We start from the raw sequence: 20,893 nt of genomic DNA, 5'->3' as shown, positions 1-20,893 counted from the left end.
GCTTCTCTGACCCCACAGGAGAGAGCGGGGGTGGAGAAGAGCGGGCCGGGGCCCCTTTGGACTGTGGGCCTGACGCCAGTGGCGCCATTGTAAATCCGGTATTGGCTCTGGTCATTGCAGGTGTGGCTATAATGATGCTTCCTCTGGTGGGACACAACTGAGAGCATCAATTTAGGACAAATGCTTAGAGCAGGGCAGTTATGGTCCTAGGCTGGTGGTTCGCCACTTCTAAGGTGCACCAAACCAGCCAAAGAGAAAGGACTTTGGTTTTACCACACTGACTAACCATAGGTCATAATTCCCTTAGACACTCCAGTTCCCTTGTATCACCACCAGCATTGCTTCTTATGGGGATGAATGGTTATGAAAACCAATACCCCAGTAAAAGAAAAAAGGTTCTCCCTGTCCCAAAGGACCAAGCCCCAGACCCAGGTCAATATACAGGTCGGATCTTACCCACAAATCATGCTGTTGCCAATCCTTTAGAATCTAAAATCTAAAGGTTTATTTAGAAAAAGAAAGAAATTATAATGAGAGCTAAAATTGGTTAAATTGAATCAATTACATACACTAATGGCAAAGTGTTGGAATAAACTGCAGGTTCAAATCAAGTCTCTGGAGTTTATCCACAGCTGGGATGGGTCATTCAATTCTTTGTTCAGAGTTTCAGTTTGTAGCAAAGTTTCTCCAGAGGTAAGAAGCAGGATTGAAGACAAAATGGAGGGGTTTCCACGGCCTTTTATATTCTCTTCCCTGTGGAAGGACACTCCTTTGTTTTTACTGTGGAAAATCACAGAAGCAAGAGGGAGCTTGGAGTCACATGGGCAAGTCACATATCCATGCATGACTGAGTTTGAAGGCAGATGCCATTGTTTACACATTAGTTTGAACATTCCCAGAAAAGCTCATATAGACAACATAATCATAACCAGCAAATCATAACCTTGTTATAGACACCACACTCAACATTTGTACAATATTTACTGCAAATTTGTAATATTTGTTGCAATACTGATCTGTATGGTCACAGTTTATGTCAATAATGTCACACCCCCAATGCAAAATTGATGCAGGAAGGGATGACACAAACATCGCTGACTGCATCCCAAGAGCTCCCCATCCTTGGTCCTGTCTTATTACAGCTAATTATTAGCTGTATTAGTGTATAACAGAAATGGTTTCTCAAAGTCATGTTCAATAACATGATTGAATCTCTTTACACACTTAAGGTAAAACTTGGTTAGAACAATAGTGGATTGGACCCTTACTCTTCCTGTATGTCTCATGTGATCTTTCCAAGAGCTAAAGAACATAGACTCATAGACTTTAAGGTCAGAAGGGACCATTATGATCATCTAGTCTGATCTGCACAATGTAGGCCACAGCATCTCACCCACCCACTCCTGTAACAAACTCCTAACCTATGTCTGGGTTATTGAAGTCCTCAAATCATGGTTTAAAGACCTCAAGGTGCAGAGAATCTTCCAGCAAGTGACCCGTGCCCCACGCTGCAGAGGAAGGTGAAAATCCTCCAGGGCCTCTGCCAATCTGCCCTGGAGGAAAATTCCTTCCCGACCCCAAATATGGTGATCAGTTAAACCCTGAGCATGTGGGCAAGACTCAGCAAGCCGCACCCAGGAAAGAATTCTCTGTAGTAACTCAGATCTCACCCCATCTAACATCCCATCACAGACCGTTGGGCATATTTACCTGCTAATAATCAAAGATGAATTAATTGACAAAATTAGGCTAGCCCATCATACCATCCCCTCCATAAACTTCAAGCTTAGTCTTGAAGCCAGACAAGTCTTTTGCCCCCACTACTCCCCTTGGAAGGCTGTTCCAGAACTTCACTCCTGTAATGGTTAGAAACCTTCATCTAATTTCAAATCTAAACTTCCTAGTGTCCGGTTTATATCCATTTGTTCTTGTGTCCACATTGGTACTAAGCTTAAATAATTCCTCTCCCTCCGATATTTATCCCTCTGATATATTTATAAAGAGCAATCATATCTCCCCTCAGCATTCTTTTGGTTAGGCTAAACAAGCCAAGCTCTTCGAGTCTCCTTTCATAAGTCAGGTTTTCCATTCCTCGGATCATCCTAGTAGCCCTTCTTTGTACCTGTTCCAGTTTGAATTCATCCTTCTTAAACATGGGAGACCAGAACTGCACACAGTATTCCAGATGAGGCCTCACCAGTGCCTTATATAACGGTACTAACACCTCCTCATCTTTGCTGGAATTACCTCGCCTGATGCATCCTAAAACTGCATTAGCTTTTTTAACGGCCATATCACATTGGCGGTTCATATTCATCCTCTGATCAAGGTCCTTCTTCTCCTCTGTTACTTCCAACTGATGTGTCCCCAATTTATAACCAAAATTCTTGTTGTTAATCCTTAAATGCATGACCTTGCACTTTTCACTATTAAATTTCATCCTATTACTATTACTCCTATTTACAAGGTCATCCAGATCTTCCTGTATGACATCCCACTCTTTCTCTGTGTTAACAATACCTCCCAGCTTTGTGTCCCCCGCAAACTTTATTAGCCCATTCCCATTTTTTGTGCCAAGGTCAGTAATAAAAAGATTAAATAAGATTGGTCCCAAAACCTATCCCTGAGGAATTCCACTTGTAACCTCCTTCCAGCCTGACAGTTCACCTTTCATTATGACCCGTTGTAGTCTCCCCTTTAACCAGTTCCTTATTCACCTTTCAATTTTCATATTGATCCCCATCTTTTCCAATTTAACTAATAATTCCCCATGTGGAACCGTATCAAATGCCTTACAGAAATCGAGGTAAATTAAATCCACTGCATTTCCTTTGTCTAAAAAATGTTACCTTCTCAAAGAAGGAGATCAGGTTGGTTTGGCACGATCTACCTTTTGCAAAACCATGTTGTATTTTGTCCCAATTACCATTGACATTCAATGTCCTACTTTATCCATAGCTACTTTATCCATACAAACTCTGGCAAATGTTTGGAACCCAATTAATATCAAGACAATGTAGATATTAATGTTGTCCATAGCATAGGAATCTTGGCATTTAGCTGTGAAAATAATATGGTAGTGTGCCTTAGTTTCCTTTTTCATACAGCACATCAGGTGTGGAATGTCTTTTCCCCTGTGAAAAGTTCCAATACTGTTTACAGGCATTAACGATGAAACATCAGTATAACAAGGCCTTTTAAAATAAAGTGTGTTCTCATGTATTCCTTTTAACATGTTCTGGGTTTTTTTTCAAAAGATTAGGCACAATTTTTACAGTTCTTGGTAATAGCAACACATTAGTTACAAAAATTACCATTAGCAGTAATAACAAATCCATTGCCAGTGCCCATCTACAATCATTTTTGTCATGCCACACCTTTGGCTCAATACCATTGGGGTTCTGGCATTTTAGGGTTAACCTGTGGCTTCCCTTTGCAAAATTAAGGCCTTGGCTACACTGGTGCTTTACAGCGCTGCAACTTTCTCACTCGGGTGTGAAAAAACACCCCCCTGAGCGCAGCAAGTTACAGCCCTGTAAAGCGCCAGTGTAAACAGCTGTAAACTAATCCCCATGGGGAGGTGGAGTACCTGCAGCGCTGGGAGAGCTCTCTCCCAGCCCTGGCGCTGCGTCCATACACACTTCAAAGTGCTGTACAGCTGCAAGTGTAGCCATACCCTTAGTCAGAGGTGAAAGTATGCCAGTGCACCCCGGTGCACTCTACTGGGGCAGATCGGCTCCCTCCAGCAGCCATTTAAAGGGCTTAGGGCCCCTTTAAATCGTTCAAAAACCACTGACTGGGCAGGATTTTTACAGTTCCTTCTCAACTGCATGAAACTAGTCCCTAGATTGCTGGCGGGGGGGAGGACCCAAACGCCTATGAAACATTTAAAAATTTTCACTCAAAAACTATCCCTATAGCTATTGAGAGCAAACACCTTCCACTCTAGAGTTCTGAAATTTCCTATATTTCAAATTGCTCTGTGCTGCCCTGCCAACCGGTCCCCTTACCCCGTACCTCCAACAGCGCCCCGCCAGCTGGTCCCCCTGCCCCGTGCCTCCAGCGGCATCCCGCCAGCCAGTCCCCTCTGCCCCGCACCTCCAGCAGCACCGCGCTAGCCGGTCCCCTCTGCCCCGCGCCTCCAGCAGTGCCCTGCCAGACGGTCCCCCTGCCCCGTGCCTCCAGCGGTGCCCTGCCAGCGGACCCCCCTTCACGGACAAAGAACTGGAGACACATTCGGGGGGAGGGATAGCTCAGTGGTTTGAGCATTGGCCTGCTAAACCCAGGATTGTGAGTTCAATCTTTGAGGGGGCCACTTAGGCATCTCGGGCAAAAATTGGTCCTGCTAGTGAAGGCAGGGGGCTGGACTCAATGACCTTTCAAGGTCCCTTCCAGTTCTAGGAGATTGGTATATCTGCAATTATTACCTTTACCAGACACACAGCTCAGGATCTCATTTCCCTTGTCCCAGCACGTAGGGCTGTTCACAGACAACTGTTTGGAGACCGGGGTAGCTCCCTCCATAGGCAAGTCAATACCCCTAACGGAAACAGGTACATTCCCTTTACTGTTACAATTCTCCACACAGGTAACAGATAAGGTATACGGACACTCATTTTCCACTATCTTTGCCACCCCAAACTGCTGATTAGACAAAGCCATTAGCTCACAAGGCTGCCTAGGCTCATTCAAACTTTCCTTGCCTTCCTCAGTTAGGGCTTAATTTGCTCCTGAGAAACATTTTCCGACCAATGAGTTCTTTCTGTGCTTGATCTAATTCCAGATTCACTTCTGAGCCATTAGACAGACATTCAGAAACTTCATTCACAGACAAACAGCTCTTTTACTCAGACAAACATTTGGAGAAACCCTTCCCAGGCAAATCATTGCCCATAATAGACACAGGTTTAAGATCATTCCTTTCTTGTGACTGGTTGCCTGGACTGAACAAAGCTTTAATATTTCCCCCAATCAAAAGATCCTTAGGCAATGGCTTCCTTACACCAGCTATAACTTCATACTTAGCACTATTCCATTCAAGGTGGATTCTGGCTAAAGACATGCTTACAGTAAGCTCATAGAGGACTGCAATATTTACACTCTGATTTGGTAAGTAATCTTCCTCTTTGACAAGATCTGCTTTAACAGGAATGATGTTAGAAGCTATAATTTGTCCTAAACAGCTTTTACCATTGACTTTTACACGCTCTATGAATTTTCCATTACCACTCCCATGCATAGCATTAGCACAATTTATGGGGTCACCTTCTACTGAACTCACAGTAACAGTATTTACATAAAAGTTGGCAGCGTTGGGGTACATTCGGTTACACCTAGACAACTGCTCAGAGTTATATAACATACCAACATTCTTATAAACTGTACTTTCAAGATGATACAGTTTCTGCTGTTCTTCCATTGCTTGTTTGACTTGGAGCTTAAGTCTGGCAGTTTCTTGTTGCATCTGCCGAACCCTCTCCTCAGCAGCTTCTTTTCCAATTCAGTCATTCTTTCTTTTAGCTTCTTTTTCTAATTCAGCATTCTTTTGCTTTTCCAGCCATCGAATGTCTGCGTTTCTTTTCATGATGAAGTTGCAGCTTATCTGCTGCTTTTTGCATTCTTCTGCAGCTTCTGTAGCATCAGGTAAGGACTGTGCTCCTGCCTTCTGCTCACTGGCCATTAACAGATCTTTCAGTTCTTGATTTGCAGCTTTCTTTTCAAAGCTTATCCTCTTTTCTGAACACAAATCTTCCAGGGCTTTTTTGTCAAGGCCCTCATATGTTCACCCATTGCAACTGCTCTTTAACTAACCATACTCTCAATCCTAAAATTCAAATTTGGATAGCTTGGGGTTCTGATCCAAAGCTTAATTGACCTGGGTTCTGTGGATCCTAGCATGACTATGCCATTGTAACGATGCTGCCTCTGGGGGACACAACTGAGAGCATCAATTCAGGACAAATTGCTTAGACAAATTGCTCCCAAAGTGACTGGGTTGGTGCAGCTGGCCGGGTGCGGCTGGGCTGGTGTGACTGGATAGGTGTGACCGGGTGTGGCTGGGTCAGTGCGGCTGAATTGGCATGGTCGGGTGCAGCTGGTTTGGCATGGCCAGGTGCGGCTGGGTTGGTGTGGCCGGGTTGGTGTGGCTGGGTCAGCGTAGCTGGGGGCAGTTCGGTTGGTATGTCTGGTTCAGTGTAGCCAGGTGCAGCTGGGTCACTGCAGCTGGGTCAGCGTGTCCAGGTGTGGCTGGTTCCCCATGGCCAGGTGTGGCTGGATCAGTGTGGCGGGTCAGCATGGCCAGGTGTGACTGAGTTGGTGCTTCCAGGTGTGGCTGTTTGCTGTGGCTAGGTGTGGCTGGATCGGTGTGGCTGGATCAGCATGGCCAGGTGTGGCTGGGTCAGAATGGCTGGGTTGGCGTGGCCAGGTGTGGTGTGACATGGCCGGGTCGGTGCGGCTTAGCAGCTGGATCGGCGTGGCTGGGTGCAGCCAGCTCCATATGTGTGTACATGCTCCACTGAGGTCATGTTTACACATAAACACCCATGTGGGATCCTTTGGTTGGCATCTGGTGCCACAGATGCTCTGCAGTGTGTTAGAGCGCACGTCTGTGGGGCAGAGCCCTCTAGGGGAGCTCCTGCCCCAGGACTGCCAGGGCCTGTTGGGGCACGGATGTGGCCAGGCACGCTCCCAGCTATGGGATGGCTAGCGTGGGGGTGTTGGCTATGCTGGTCTGGGTGGGTCACCGGGGGGTATGTGGGCCAGGGCGGGTTGAGGGGCAGCCTGCAGCCCAGCTGGGGGTCTGTTTGTCTCCATGTTGTGCTGTCCTCTGTTCCCAGCCCAACCGAGATTCGCTGCACCAGCCCTGCAGCCAGCAACCTGCGTGCCGTCCCCGTGGCCCTGTGGATCGATGGGGAGCAGTTCCCTGCCCCGGAGCCGTTCCAGTACCGCCCAGACCCCGTCCTCCATGACATCTCCCCCAACTGCACCTACGAGTGAGTGCCCAGAGGGCATAGAGTTGCCAAGCGTCCCCCCAGCCCCTGAAGCCCCCCCAGTCACAGCCCCCCACTCCATCCCCCCGATCACAGCCACTCAACCCCGCAGGTCACATCACCCCACTCCAATCCCTCTGGATCACAGTCCCTCTGGTCACAGCCCTCCCACTCCAACCCCACAGGTCACAGTCCCCCTGTAATGATGCGGCCTCTGGCGGGACACAACTGAGAGTATCAATTCAGGACAAATTGCTTAGGGCTTGGCTACACTTGTGATTTAGAGCACATTAAAGCAGACCCGGGTGCCCTAGCTCACCACCCGTCCACACTGGCAAGGCATGTAGAGCACTCTGACTCCACGGCTAGACCACTCCTGGTATTCCACCATGGCGAGAAGATTAACACTTGTTGTGCATTGGCTGAATTGCCCAGGCATCAGTGTGAACGAGGTGTTGCATTACTGCGCTCTGATCAGCCTCTGGAAACGTCCCATAATCCCCTTAAGTGGCCACTGTTGTCATTGTTTTGGAATCACTGCAGGCACGCCAATATGCCCTTTGAAAGCTCCGTTTGACAGCCAGAGACAAAGCAACCATTATTGTGGAATGTTGTGTGTGTGGGGGGGGGGTCTGTTGCTGTCTGAACTTACAAGACAGCATGCTGACATGCTCTCAGCCCCCCCAAAACCCACCTTCTCTCCCCCCACATACACACAACACACTCCCTGTCACACTCCACTCCATCCCCCCATTTGAAAAGCATGTTGCAGCCACTTGTATCTTGGGATAGCTACCACAATGCACTGCTCTCCGTGGCCATTGCAAGAGCTGCTAATGTGGCCACGCCAGTGTGCTTGCAACTGTCAGTGTGGACAGACTGCAGCGCTTCCCCTACTGCTCTCTACAAAGGCTGGTTTAACTCAAAGCTCTCTACAGCTGCAAGTGTAGCCATGCCCTTAGAGCAGGACAGTCACAGCCCAAAGCTGTAGTTCCTTTACTATTAAGGCATGCCAAACAAGGCAAACAGAGAGGACTTCAGTTTTACCCCACTGGCTAGCCAGAAGTCATACAATCAATTCCCTCAGATACTCCAGTTCTCTTCTTTCACCATCAGCATTGCTCCTTTTGGGGATGAATGGTTATGAAAACCAGTACCCCAGTAAAAGAAAAAATGGTTCTCCTGATCCCAAAGGACCAAGCCCCAGACCCAGGTCAATCTACAAGTCAGATCTTACCCACGAATCACACTGTTGCCAGTCCTTTAGAATCTAAAATCTAAAGGTTTATTCATAAAAAGAAAGAAATTATAGATGAGAGCTAAAATTGGTTAAATAGAATCAATTACATACAGTAATAGCAAAGTTCTTGGTTCAGGCTTGTAGCTGTGGTGGAATAAACTGCAGTTTTAAATTAAGTCTCTGGAGTAAATCCACAGCTTGGGAGGGTCATTCAGGCCTTTGTTCAGAGCTTCAGCTTGTAGCAAAGTACCTCCAGAGGTAAGAAGCAGGATTGAAGACAGGATTGGAGACGCAGCTGCCTTTTATAGTCTCTTGCCATGTGGCCTGTGCTTCCTTTGTTCCAAAAACAAGCTACCCGAGCACAAGGCGTGGAAAAACCTGAGAATTCTGTCCATAGGCATGTCCCCGCATACCTTGATGAGTCACAAGGTGTATCTGCCTTCTCTCAATGGGTCATTTGTATAGCTGATGGTCCTTAATGGTCATCAAGCAGGCTAGGCATTGCTGACGCCAAATTGTCTGGGATATCACTCAGAAGCATAGCACAAGTTTGAAATACAGACAGTATAGAGCCAATACTTTAAATACAAAAATGATACATGCATACAGATCGCATAATCATAACCAGCAAATCTAACCTTTTCATAGACACCTCACTTGACAACCTTTGTACAATATTGACTGCAAATATATAACAGTGATTGCAACAATGATCTAAATGGTCACAGTTCATGTCAATAATGTCACCCCCCCCTCACCACTCCAACCCTACTCTCCAACCTCCCCGGATCACAGTCTCCCTCCCCAACCCCCAGCTTGCATGGCCTCCTCCCTGCAGGGGATGGTGAAGAACCTAGCACTCTGTGCCCAGCAGCCTGGCCCATTTCACCAGGCTGAGGGCCCCCTCCTGAGAACTAAGGTGTCCCCCCTCCAGGCTGGGGATGGGACAGCCCCCTGATTCCATGGGCAGCCCCATCCTCCTCCTGCAAGCCCATGACACATGGGAGTTCACAGCATGGGGGGTTAGGAACAGGGGGCACAGCACCCCTTGTGGGCACTGGATGCCCCGGGCAGCATATCTAGCCAGCATACCCCAGCTGGGGTTCCCCTGGGTCCCCAGCGCATCCCGTACGGGGTTCCCCCGGCCTGTAGGTCCCCAGTGCATCCCATAAGGGGTTCCCCCAGCCCCATGCTCCCCAGCACATCCAAGACTGGAGGCTGGTCCGGCCCGTGGGTCCCCAGTGCATCCCATCCAGGGTTCTGCCAGCCTCAGGTCCCCAGCATGCTCTAGCCAGGGGCTGTCCCCAGCTTGTAGGCCCCCAGTGTGCTCTGGCCAGGTCTCCCCTCACCCTGGGGTGCCAGGCTCAGGGCTATGCTTCACAATCCGTATGGCAGTGATTTGTGACCTTCTACAGGGGTTCGACCCTCACCATCCAAGGCACCAGCCTGGACTCCGTGTATTACCCCAGAATCCAGTTTGTGGACACCAGTGTGGTGACGGAGGCCAAGGTGAGTATGAGGGGTGGGGCAGGGCTGGTATCGTGGGTCAGGGCCGGCTGAGGCCGGGGGATCACCATCAGGAAGCTGGGCACAATGTGCTGAAGGGGGAGAGAAAAATAGGCTTGAAACGCTGGTCGGGCCTGGTGCAGGCAGGCGCTGTAGGAGATTCCACTCAGTCTGCCAGTGCCCCCCAATCCTGCACCTCAGCCCCTGCTAGCCCAGCCCTGGGCCACCCTGAACTCTGCGATTTCCCCCAAAATACCACCCCATAAGCCCTGCTAGCCCAGCCCTGGGCTCCTCCCTAGCTCCGGCATTTCCCCTCAATCCCACCCCGCAGCCCCTGCCAGCCCTGCCCTGTGTCCGCCCAGCTCTGCCAGTGTCTTCCAATCCCAACATGCGAGCCATGCTAACCCAGCCCTGGGTTCTGCTCAGTGCTGGCCCATAGGCCCTGCTGTCCCAGTCTGAGATCTTGGGCCCAGGCCATGCCAGTCACATTTGCCAGGAGGCGACTGAGAGCTCACACACTCATGTCACTGGTGGCTCTGGTCTCCAGTTATCCAAGGCGGGCACGTTAACTTGGTGCTGCAGCCTCGAGCTCCCTGCAGACGGAGTGTGCCTGTGGTGGTGGTGGTGGGGGGGGAGGTGGCAAGAGGCCCAGGCCGGGTCCATAGCATGCAGCCAGCAGAGCAAAGGGTGGCGTGGGCCTGGGCCTGATGGGGTGCCTGGGAACTGGTTCCAGGCCATGTCCAGGGAGCACTGGGTCTCCTCCCCACTGTGAGCTCTGTTCTCGGGTACCCTCCTTCAAATGCACCGTGTCCCCTCAGGTGTGCACGGGGCTGCGCTCTCCCAAGCAGCTGGTGTGCCAGAGCCCAGCCTACCCCTTCGCTAACAGGGTGGAGAGCGCCCATGGCAACCTGACCGTGCTGCTGGATGGCTCCCCCGGGCACAGGGCTTTCCACCTGCACTACTACCCCAAGCCTCAGATCCTGTCCTTCGAGCACGACGACCACAAGTACCACCTCAAGTCTGGTGATGACGAGATCGAGATCCATGTATGGAGGGGGCTGTGGGATGCAGGGGGCCTGGGAAGGAGTGGGACTGAGGGGGCCAGGCCAGGCCTGCATTGGTGGGCTGGGGGCCAGAAGAGTTCCAGAGAGAACTGGGGGGGCAGAGAGATGAGAGCCACGGGCATGGGATGGTGGCTGGTGGGGATGGGATAGGGGAGGGCCCAGGGCATGGAGGGATAACCAGTGGGAGAGGGTGGTGGAGGGCCCGGGTCTGAGCCAATGGCTGGTGGGGGAGGGCCTGGGGCCATGGCCAGTGGTCTGAGGGCCTGCAGGGGGATGAATGACTGGTCCTGAAGGATGGGGCACTGGTTAGAGTGAAGGGATGGGAGCCAAGGCGAGAGGCTGGAGCTGAGGCTGAGATCGTGCAGCACCCTGGGGAGGGGTGGGCCTGAGGGTTCCCAGGGGAGCTGGGAGGGCTCAGGTGGGACGGCCTGGGAGAGGCCAGGGGGTTTCCTGGGGAGGTGAGGTAGTTCCTGGGGGAGGCAGAGCAGCTCAGGCCGGGGAGGGGGGGTAACCTTGAAGAGGCAGGGTGGCTCAGGTGGGGGCAGGGTTCCAGGGAGAGGCCGGAGCATTCCCGGGGAAGGTGGGGCAGCTCAGATCAGGGAGATCCTGGGGGAGGCGGAGAGGTGGGGCGGCTCACTTTGGGGAGTTCTCTAGTTAGGGCTGGGGGATCCCTGTGACGGTGGCTGTGTGTGCAGCAAATCGGGTTGGACGCACTGGTGGGCTGCATGAGCATCACCATGACTGTGGCGGGCCAGGACTGCCACCCCAGCGTGCTGAAGAACGAGGTGACCTGCCGGATCCCCAGGAACCTTAGCCTCCCCCTGGATGGAGTCCCTGTGCAGGTAGAGCCAAGCTGGAGGGAGGACAGCGCTCACGCTGGGCTCCCAGGGTTTTGCCCCCCTTTCTCCTGGCTGGCACAGAGCCCAGGGAGACCCAGGCTGGCTTGTAGCTGTGCAGCACTGTCTAGACTGGCCCTCTGCCCTGGGGTATCGCCTGCAGCCTGCCACCCCCTCTCCCTGCCCTTCCTTTTTGGACAGCACTCGGGGCTGAACATGTGGACTGAACATTTCCTGAGTGCAGCTGCCTGGGGAAGGCTTTCCGGGCCTCTGGAGGGCACCAGACCTGTGGGGAACAGCTTCCCCACTGCCAGTCAGCTGCTGAGTTTCACTCCTAGTTCTGCTGCCTGGCACGCAGTAAGGAGGGCAGGGGAAGCAGCATCCAGCCCAGCATGCAGCCACAGGCTGTGCCAGCTGCTTGTTGTATGCCCTGGGTGTAAAGGGGTGGCCAGGGGGTCCCCGCTGGCTGGCCCCTCGTGGTGACCCTGTCAGTCTCCTTCCTCTGGTGTCTCTGCAACATGGCACATACTGAGGTGGCACCTTTGATGCCCATGTCCTGCCCAACGTGCCTCGTCCAGTGCTCGCTGCTGAGATGAGTAGGTGCCAGGCTTTGCAGGGGTGCTGCCAGGCAGGGCTGGGATGGGGCAGAGCATGGGGGCTAGGGTACCTGGCATGCATGCTCCAAGCATCCCTGTAACAGAGGGGTGTAGCCCCATGGGCACAATGATGGGAAATGTCCTCTGGTCCATTAGGTGATGATGCCCATCCTGCCAGGGGAATGTGGTTCAGGGCTGGCCGTGTGCCACATGTGCTGCCTGCTTCTGGGCCCTCTGTCGTCCCACCAGCCCTGAGCACTGAATCCCTCGGTACCCAGGAGACCTGTGTGGAGTGGAGCTCCCTTCATGCCAGCCCCACCCCCTCTGAAGAACCTGGACAGGAGTGCCAGCTGCAGGAGTACAATGTGTTAATGCTTCAGAGAGGCAGAGTGGCGTGGCACATAGAGCACTGGACTGGGATTCAGGAGACCTGGGCAAGTGTGGCCATGCCCCGTGCCTTGGTTTCCCCATCTGCAAAACAGGGCTAATGGTGCTGACCTTGACAGAGCACACTGAGATTGCTGGGTGAAAGTTCTAGATAAGAGCTGGGGTGGTTCAGCGCTGGGGGTGGGCAAGTCCCCTAGTCCTGCAGCTGGCTTAGGGACCCATTCTCCACCTGTTGGCTGCCCAGGCACTGACTGCCTGCCCTGTCCTTCCCCAGATCTGTGTGAATGGTGCATGCCAGTACCTGGGCGTGGTGGTGGCCACCATCTCCCCAGACTCCCTGACGGGCATCCTCCTGGGCATCATCACCACCTTCCTGTTCGGTTGCCTCCTGGTGTTCCTGGTGGTAAAATACAGACGCAGGAAGGAGATGGGTAATTCCCTTCCCCCACACGGGGTGTCACACCCCTGAGCCTGCCCTGGCCCCATTCCCACAGGCACTGAACATTGTGTCACGCGCTGTCTGCTCTGTCAGCGTCCGCTCCTGTTCTGGACCCCAAGCTGGGTGTCATATGCCTTACCTGGGTGAATGGGACTGTGCCTCACGACCATGGGGAGGTGTCTTCTGGCATTACAGGCAATGTGCCTGTCATCCTGCTATCTAGGCACCAAGAAATTGCCCCCCCTCTCGCCCCATTGTTACTGATGCTGCACCAGTCCTTAGAGTGCCGGTGCTGAATGGGGCTGGGCCTCCCGTCCTCTCAGTGTGGCACTAAGCAAAGCCTGTGGCCAGTGGCATATGTGGTACCCGGCAGAAGTGGACTAGGCCACTAGGCCAGCATTGGCTCTTGAGGCTCTGAATGGCTTCTTGTTCCATGTCCTCAGGGACCGAGAATTTGGAGATGATGGTGAATCCCAATGGGAATGCCCTCAGCTTTGCCCCGCTCCCCTCCTTCATGGACTACCGGGATGTGCAGGGTAAGGAACAGTCATGCCAGGGGGCACTGCTCACTGTGCCTGCAGCCTATGGGGGCAGGGCCAAGTCACCGTCCTAGCAGCAGACACCCGGCCCCCCTCCCTCCCCCGTCAGCTTGGGGCAGCCCTGGCCATGTTAGAGCTGTACCAGCATGTCAGTCTGCTCCCTTCTATTCTGACCCAGTGAGCGGGTCTTGGCCGTGGCTGTGTGCAGCTCCTGCCGACTGGTCCTCGCCGGCCATGGGACCCCTGCCCACAAGTTCCCAGCACTGCAATGCCAGGGGGCCCTCGCGAGGCTGGTGGGCATTGATCGGGAGACCCTGGGGATGTTCCGAGGGGCAGTTACTCCCTCTGTCCCAGCAGGGGGCAGGTAGCAGGGCACGCAGGCTGATCCAGTGAAGGGGAAGGGTTTTGCCAGGGTCTCACTGTGACTTTCCTCTCTCTGCCCGGTTCATGGTGGTGCTGCCCCCAGCAGCCACTCCTAGTGGTGGCTTTGGCAGCAGGCACTTCCGAGATGCCTCCTACACGAGCAGTAGCGATGGCTCTACTGTGCCACTCGTGAGGATGCCGTCCTGCTGCGTCGAAAACCTCCGTCCTGAGCTGCTGCAGGAGGTGAAGGACGTCCTGATCCCAGAGGAGCGGCTGCTAACACACCGGGATCGGGTTATCGGCAAAGGTGAGCGCTGGGCCCACCTGGCACCAACAGTGTGGCCCAGTGAACACTGAACTGAGGCTGGGTCGAGCCTGCGTGGCATCTGCAGCCTGGGAAGGAGTACTGAGCCATAGTTGGGTTGGGCCTGCATGGCACCCACAGCCTGGCACTGTGAGTGCCAAGCTGTAGTTGGGTTAGGCTGGACCTGTGTGGCACATACAGACTGGCACAAGGAGCGCTGAGCTTGGCTGGGCCCACCTGGCACATGCAGACTGGCACAATGAGTGCTGAGGCGTAACTGGGTCGGGCTGGGCCCACCTGACATTCCCTCTGTGTCAAGGTCGCACCCCAGAGAAGCTCAGTACCAACGAGAGCCCCCAACTGGTGCTGATCCAACACGGCATTCATCTGTGGCATGGCATGCGGGGTTGGGCACGGGGGGGGGAGGTCCACACCTGCCACAGCCTCGCTGTGTGGCCCCGGCTGCTCCCCTTGTCAGAGGGGCTGGTCCCTGCCCACAGCTTGAGGGCTTGGGCTGAGCAGCACGGCACAGTTTGGCTGCACCAAGATCAGCCCGTTCCCTGGAGTGCCAGGTGCATGCCTGCAGCTGGTGGCTGTTGCCCAGGTAGGTTGTCTCTCTGAACCCAATGAGGAGCAGTACCCGGCCCAGCGCAGAATAGCCCTGTGGGGGAGCCTGTTAGGCTGGCCTGGAGGCCCCACAGCAGAGCAAGGCCATATCTGGCGCCTGTCTGGGCCCTGCAATGTCAACATGGCCCCATCCCCTCAGCCATATCTGGTTCTCATCCAGGCCCAATGGCGCGGACATGGTCCCGGCCCCTGTATCTGGTGCCCATCTGAGCCCTGTGCTACCGATATGGCCGTGTCCCCTTGGCCGTATCTGATGCTGGTCTGGGCCTTGTGGCACCGACATGGCCCTGTCCCCTTAACTATATCTGGTGCCTGTCTAGACCCTGAGGCTCTGACATGACCCCGTCCCCTTGGCTGTATCTGGTGCCCATCGGGGCCCTGCAGCACTAACATGGCCATGTTCCCTTGGCTGTATCCAGTACATGTGGGTGCCTCTCCACAGTAATACAGCCTCTGCTGTATCTGGTGCCCATCTGGGCCCTGCAGCATTGATACCTTCCCAGCCCCTCTGCCATCTTCCAGCCCATCCCCTTGGAGTCTAGGTGTTTACCCTGCCTGTGGCAGGCTGGCTGGAGCAAAAGGCAGCTCGGGGCATTCCTTGCTGCATGGTGGCTCTCTCCAGGGTGCCTGTGTTTTCCCGGCCAGGGCATTTTGGGAGCGTGTACCATGGCACATACAGAGATCTGTCAGAGAGGGAGATCCACTGCGCTGTCAAATCCCTAAACCGTGAGTGCCCTTCCCTCTGGCTCCTGGCCTGCTCTCCCGCAGGGGCTGCCTTTGCCGCGCTCTAGGGGGTCCCAAATCCCCATCCTCCCTGGGGTCCCTCTGAGCCCCGCCTGCTTCATGCACTGGTCCTTCACTCGTGCCAGGCTATGGGCCAAGGAACACTAGGTGATTAGAGTGGGAACTCCACCTATCTGGCTATGCCTTACTCCTGGGCATTTTCAGGCCTTCTACCTGTGCAGCTGCCAATGATGGGGGCTAGGAAGTGTGTGTGTGCCCGGCCCCTGCTGTGCCTGGCTGGTGGCTGGGTGTGGTGTCCCATGGCATGGGCGTAACCCCTCTGTGATGTAGCCACTGCTCTCCCGTGCCCTCTGCTGCTCCTTGCTGGGCTCCGACAGCCCAGGTTGCCTCATCCCCTTGGGCCCGTCCCTGCACTTCAGCTCCCAGGCTGGTTGGTGCCCCAGCCTCATGGCTGTGCTCGGTCCCAGGAATCACCGATGTGGAGGAGGTGGAGGAGTTCCTGAAGGAGGGGATTCTCATGAAGAGCTTCCATCACCCCCATGTCCTGTCGCTGGTGGGTGTCTGCCTGCCATGCCAGGGATTGCCCCTGGTCGTGCTGCCCTACATGAAGCATGGAGACCTCCGACACTTCATCCGCTCCAAGGAACGGGTAAGCACAGGCCAGCCACCCTCCCTGCTCAAGGGCCAGGCAAAGGCAGGGACACCCTGGCTGGGGGCTCCCTGCCTGTAGCCTAGAGGAGAATGGGTAACCTCCCGTAACAATGCTCTGCTTGGTGGGGCACTTCTGAGAGTACCAATTCAGGACAAATTGCTTAGAGCAGGGCAGTTACAGACCAAGGCTGGGGTTTTTCCAGAGGTGAAAGTAAGCCAGTACAGTCCGGACTGAACTGGCTTCTCCATGGGTGATTTAAAGGGCCCAGGGCTCCAGCCACTGCGGAGAGCCCTGGGCCCATTAAATCACTGGAACTCCAGCAGCCAGGCTTGGGCAGGGATTTAAAGGTCATGGAGCTCCGGCCCCTGCGGGGAGACCCAGGCCCTTTAAAGCGTCGCCTGAGCCCTGCTGCCGGATCTCCGGCAGCACTTTAAAGGGCCTGAGGCTCCCCACAGTGGCAGGAGCCCCAGGCCCTTTAAATCCCCACCTGAGCCCAGATGCCAGAGCCCTGGGGCCTTTAAATCACCCACAGAGAAGCTGGTCCAGTCCAGGGCTCCCTGCAGTGGCTGGAGCCCCAGGCCCTTTAAATCACTGCCGGAACCCTGCCACCGCTACCCCAACCCTAACCTGAGCCCTGCCACCGGAGGTAGCGGTGGCAGGGCTCCCGCAGTGATTTAAAGGGCCAGGAGCTCTGCGGCGGCTGGAGCCCTAGGCCCTTTAATTCACCCCTGAGCCCTGGGCCTCCCAGCCACCTCTGCAGCTGGTAGCTCCGGGGTGATTTAAAGGCCCTGGGGCTCACAGCCACAGCCAGAGCCCCAGGGCCTTTAAATCTTGAAAGGCCCTGCCTCTTCCGGCTGAGGCCATGCCCCGCTCAGGACTCTGGCGCATACCAATAAATCTTTTAAGTTACTTTCACCCCTGGGTTTTTCACCTTTAAGGCACACCAAACCAGACAGACAGAGAGGACTTTGGTTTTACCTGACTGGCTAACTATAAGTCATACAAGCTCTAGACACTCCAGTTTCCCAGTATCACTGCCAGTGCCCCTTGTTAAGGGGACAAATGGCTAGCCAGAAGTCGTACAAGCAATTCCCTCAGATACTCCAGTTCCCTTGTATCACCACCAGTACCGCATCTTATGGGGATGAATGGTTATGAAAACCAATACCCCAGTAAAAGAAAAAAGGTTCTCCCGGTCCCAAAGGACCAAGCCCCAGACCTAGGTGAATATACAAATCAGATCTTACCCAATTGTGCTGTTGCCAATTCTTTAGAATCGCAAATCTAAAGGTTTTTTCATAAAAGGAAAAAGATATAGATGAGAGCTAAAATTGGTTAAATGGAATTAATTACATACAGTAATGACAAAGTTCTTGGTTCAGGCTTGCAGCAGTGGTGGAATAAACTGCAGGTTCAAATCAAGTCTCTGGTGTACATCAACAACTGGATGGGTCATTCAGTCCTTTGTTCAGAGCTTCAGTTTGCAGCAAGGTTCCTCCATAGGCAAGAAGCAGGACTGGATCAGATGGAGGAGTTTTCAGGGCCTTTTATATTCTCTGCCCATAGAAGGACACCCCTTTGTTTTTACCAGCCCATGCTTTCTGCACCGGCCCAGGTGCCCTGCCCTGGACACGGGGGCTAGCAGATGCCACCAGGCAGCACCATGGCCATTGGATTTCCAAGAGCTGCCAGACCTGTCAGCTAGGCTGAAGCTGCTGCAGGGGATAGGGGGTGTTCTGGATCCCAGGGTCCCAGTGGGGCAGGGGTGCCTGGGTCTGGGATGGGGGGTTCTGCTGCCTGCTGAAAGGGCAGGAATGTGAGATGAGGGCTGATGGACACCCAGCAGAGCCCATCTGCCCCTCTCACTAGCCAGCCACCCAGTCTCCCTGGCTCCCAGGAGGCCAGGAACTGGGGCATGGGTCCTGAGGGTGCTAAGGTCAAGGCCCGCCTCTGTCCTCACGTTGTTCTCTCCAGGCTAGCTGGCCGGCAGGGCTGCTTCGCACTGGGAAGGCGAGGGGCTCACCTGGCTAGCAGAGGATGCCCTGCATTCTCCCACAGCTCTGCCACTGCCTCTTTGCGCTGTCCTCCAGCCCTCCTGCTCTGCCACTGCCCTTCCATGCTGCCCTCCAGCCTCCCAGCTATTCCCCTGCAGCCCCCAGCTCTACTGCTGTCCATCCACAGCATACTCCAGTCTCCCCACCCTCAGCTATTCCCCTCTCCCCCACTCTACCACTGCCCCACCGCGCTGCCCTACAACCCTCCAGCTCTGCCACTGCTCCTCCGTGCTGCCCTCCAGCCCCAGGGCTCTGCCATGGCCTCTCCATGCTGCCTTGCAGCCCCCAGCTATTCCCTTCCTGGGCCCCCTACTCAACTCTGCCCGGGCAGCTCACTGCTGCATGCCAGCCCTGAGCTGTGGCCAGGGTTAGGCTCAGCAGAGGGCCATGCTTCTGTGCCCCACGCCTGTGTCCTGTAGGGGTTTCCCTCGAGACCCTCCAAGCAGTGTTCTAGCCAGGTCTCCCGACAGCCAGCCGTGGGCATTGCCCCACCCGGCGCTCTGCCCCAGTCTCCTGGCTCCAGATGCAGGGTGGCTGGGGGAGCTGGTGATCACAGGGCTCCAGCCATGGCAGTGACAGGTAGGGGCTGGGCTGTCCCCATGAGGGATGGGGATGCATGTCTCCCTGCTCCTGTCTCCCCAGAACCCGACGGTGAAGGACCTGATAGGCTTCGGACTGCAGGTGGCGCAGGGCATGGACTATCTGGCCCACATGAAATTTGTGCATAGGGACCTGGCTGCCAGGAACTGCATGTGAGTGTGGCAGGCGTGTGTCTGGGGCCTGCGTGCCTGGATGCAGGATGCTGGGGATGCCTCGCTAGCCTGGAGCACTCACTGGCACACGCCTCAGCATCCTCTTCACTGCAAGTTGCTTCCCAGTGGGACGCTTTGGCCAGGCACGCTGGCCTCGGGAGTCCAGGCAATGGTATTCGTTCCTCTGAGTGCCGCTGGCGAACCCAGGGCTGGCTGATGGGGATGGAGGCTTATGGGGCCTGGCATGCCACCTCTGTGACAGCTGAGCCTGGGCCTGGTGGGTAACGGGGCATGGCACTGCCCCCCTGTGTCAGCTGAGCCTGGGAATGGTGGGTACTGGGGCCTGGCACTGTCCCCTCTGTGTTAGCTGAGCCTGGGACTGGTTGATACAAGACTCTGGCACTGCCCCCTCTGTGCCAGCTCAGACCAGGGCCTGGTGGGTACCAGGGCCTGGCACACCCCCTCTGTGCCAACTGAGCCTGTGGCTGATGGGTAACTGGGTTTGGAACGTACCCTCTATGCCAGCTGAACCAGAGGCTGGTGAGTATCAGGGCCTGGCACTGCCCACTCTGTTCTCGCTTAGCCTTGGTCTGGTGGATACCAGGGCCTGGCACTGCCCCTTCTGTGCCTGCTGAGCCCAGGGCTGATGGGTACTGGAGCCTGTCACTGCCCCCTCTGTTCTGGCTGAGCCTGGGAATGGTGGGTACCTGGGAATGGTGGCAGGCCTTGTCTGTGCCAGCTGAGCCCAGAGCTGGTGAGTACTGGGGCCTGGCACTGCCCCTTCTGTGCCAGTGGCGCCTGGGGCTGGTGGGTACCAGGGCCTGGCATGTCCCTTCAGTGCCAGCTGAGCCGGGGGCTGGTGGGTACCCCGGGACCTGGCATGCTCGCTTGCTGCTGGCTGAGCCTGGGCAACAGCAGAGCGAGTGTTAGTCAAACCACCTCAGAAGGAACCCTGCTATTACGAGGATGGGGTTCATGGCCCAGGAGCAGTTACTCTGCCAGCTGGGAGGGTGCACACGTGGCCCTGGGGACTGCACTGAGACCTGCCAGCCTGTGTGCCAGTGGCCACTGAATGCCTGCCCATGGCTTTGGGCCAGATGTCTGGGGGCTGGAGATAAGCGGCTCCGAATGCCAGGCTCCTGGAGCGGTGCCACCAGCTCAGCTGGCATTCCCCGGGGCGGTGGGGACCAGCCTGGTCCTCCTCCCCTCTGCCCCCAGGCCTGTCTGTGCCTTGCAGGTTGGACCAGACGTTCACAGTGAAGGTGGCGGATTTTGGGCTGGCCCGGGATGTCTTTGATAGGGAGTATTACAGTATCCGGCAGCACCGCCAGGCCAAGCTGCCCGTCAAGTGGATGGCGCTCGAGAGCCTGCAGATCCAGAAATTCACCACCAAGTCGGACGTGGTGAGTGCGGGGTGGGCTGTGTGTGGTGCTAGTGCATTGCCTATGCCCATGCCACGCCCACTGGGGGGCGCCCAGGAGCTGAGTGGTTATGGCAAGTGACTGCAGAATGGCCCTATGTGGCTCCCAGCTGCTCCAAGTCCAGGAAAGTGCTTTGCTCTTCTCTTCATGCCAGCTCCCACACCGGCTGGACCCTGCCCCCCACCGGGCACCCTGGGCACATGGCTGACGGAGCCAGGGTTAGTGGCTGGTCTGCACACGGGGTTACATGCCCCCCTTGGCACATGGGGCTTTGGAAGTTTAGACCCATTACATGTGGCTTGCCCTTTCCCAGCAGCCTGCCACCTGCGCTGGCTGTGCTGTGTCAGGTGGCAGTGGGCAGAGCCCTGCCAGCCAGCGTG

General features: G+C 55.0%; 1 protein-coding gene across 6 annotated transcripts in view; it reads left to right on the top strand.

Moving 5' to 3' along the window:
* Positions 1-20,893, top strand: part of MST1R (macrophage stimulating 1 receptor) — a 61,944-nt gene that overhangs the window by 37,031 nt on the left and 4,020 nt on the right. For 2 of the 6 annotated variants that reach the window (XM_030570445.1, XM_030570446.1), the window contains exons 9-19: positions 6,837-6,992; positions 9,645-9,738; positions 10,554-10,781; positions 11,495-11,641; positions 12,893-13,049; positions 13,501-13,593; positions 14,063-14,266; positions 15,536-15,616; positions 16,102-16,283; positions 18,983-19,092; positions 20,330-20,495. In XM_030570445.1, coding sequence (XP_030426305.1) covers positions 6,837-6,992; positions 9,645-9,738; positions 10,554-10,781; positions 11,495-11,641; positions 12,893-13,049; positions 13,501-13,593; positions 14,063-14,266; positions 15,536-15,616; positions 16,102-16,283; positions 18,983-19,092; positions 20,330-20,495 — 1,618 coding nt within the window. Of the gene's footprint in view, positions 1-6,836; positions 6,993-9,644; positions 9,739-10,553; positions 10,782-11,494; positions 11,642-12,892; positions 13,050-13,500; positions 13,594-14,062; positions 14,267-15,512; positions 15,617-16,101; positions 16,284-18,982; positions 19,093-20,310; positions 20,496-20,893 lie in introns of those variants that run through there. The other 4 variants (XM_030570447.1, XM_030570448.1, XM_030570449.1 and 1 more) reach the window with 4 other exon arrangements.

The sequence above is a fragment of the Gopherus evgoodei genome, chromosome 7 (assembly GCF_007399415.2).
Source record: "Gopherus evgoodei ecotype Sinaloan lineage chromosome 7, rGopEvg1_v1.p, whole genome shotgun sequence".
Lineage (NCBI taxonomy): Eukaryota > Metazoa > Chordata > Testudines > Testudinidae > Gopherus > Gopherus evgoodei.
Note: the sequence above shows the minus strand (reverse complement) of the source record. Positions and strands in the feature narration are given on the sequence as shown.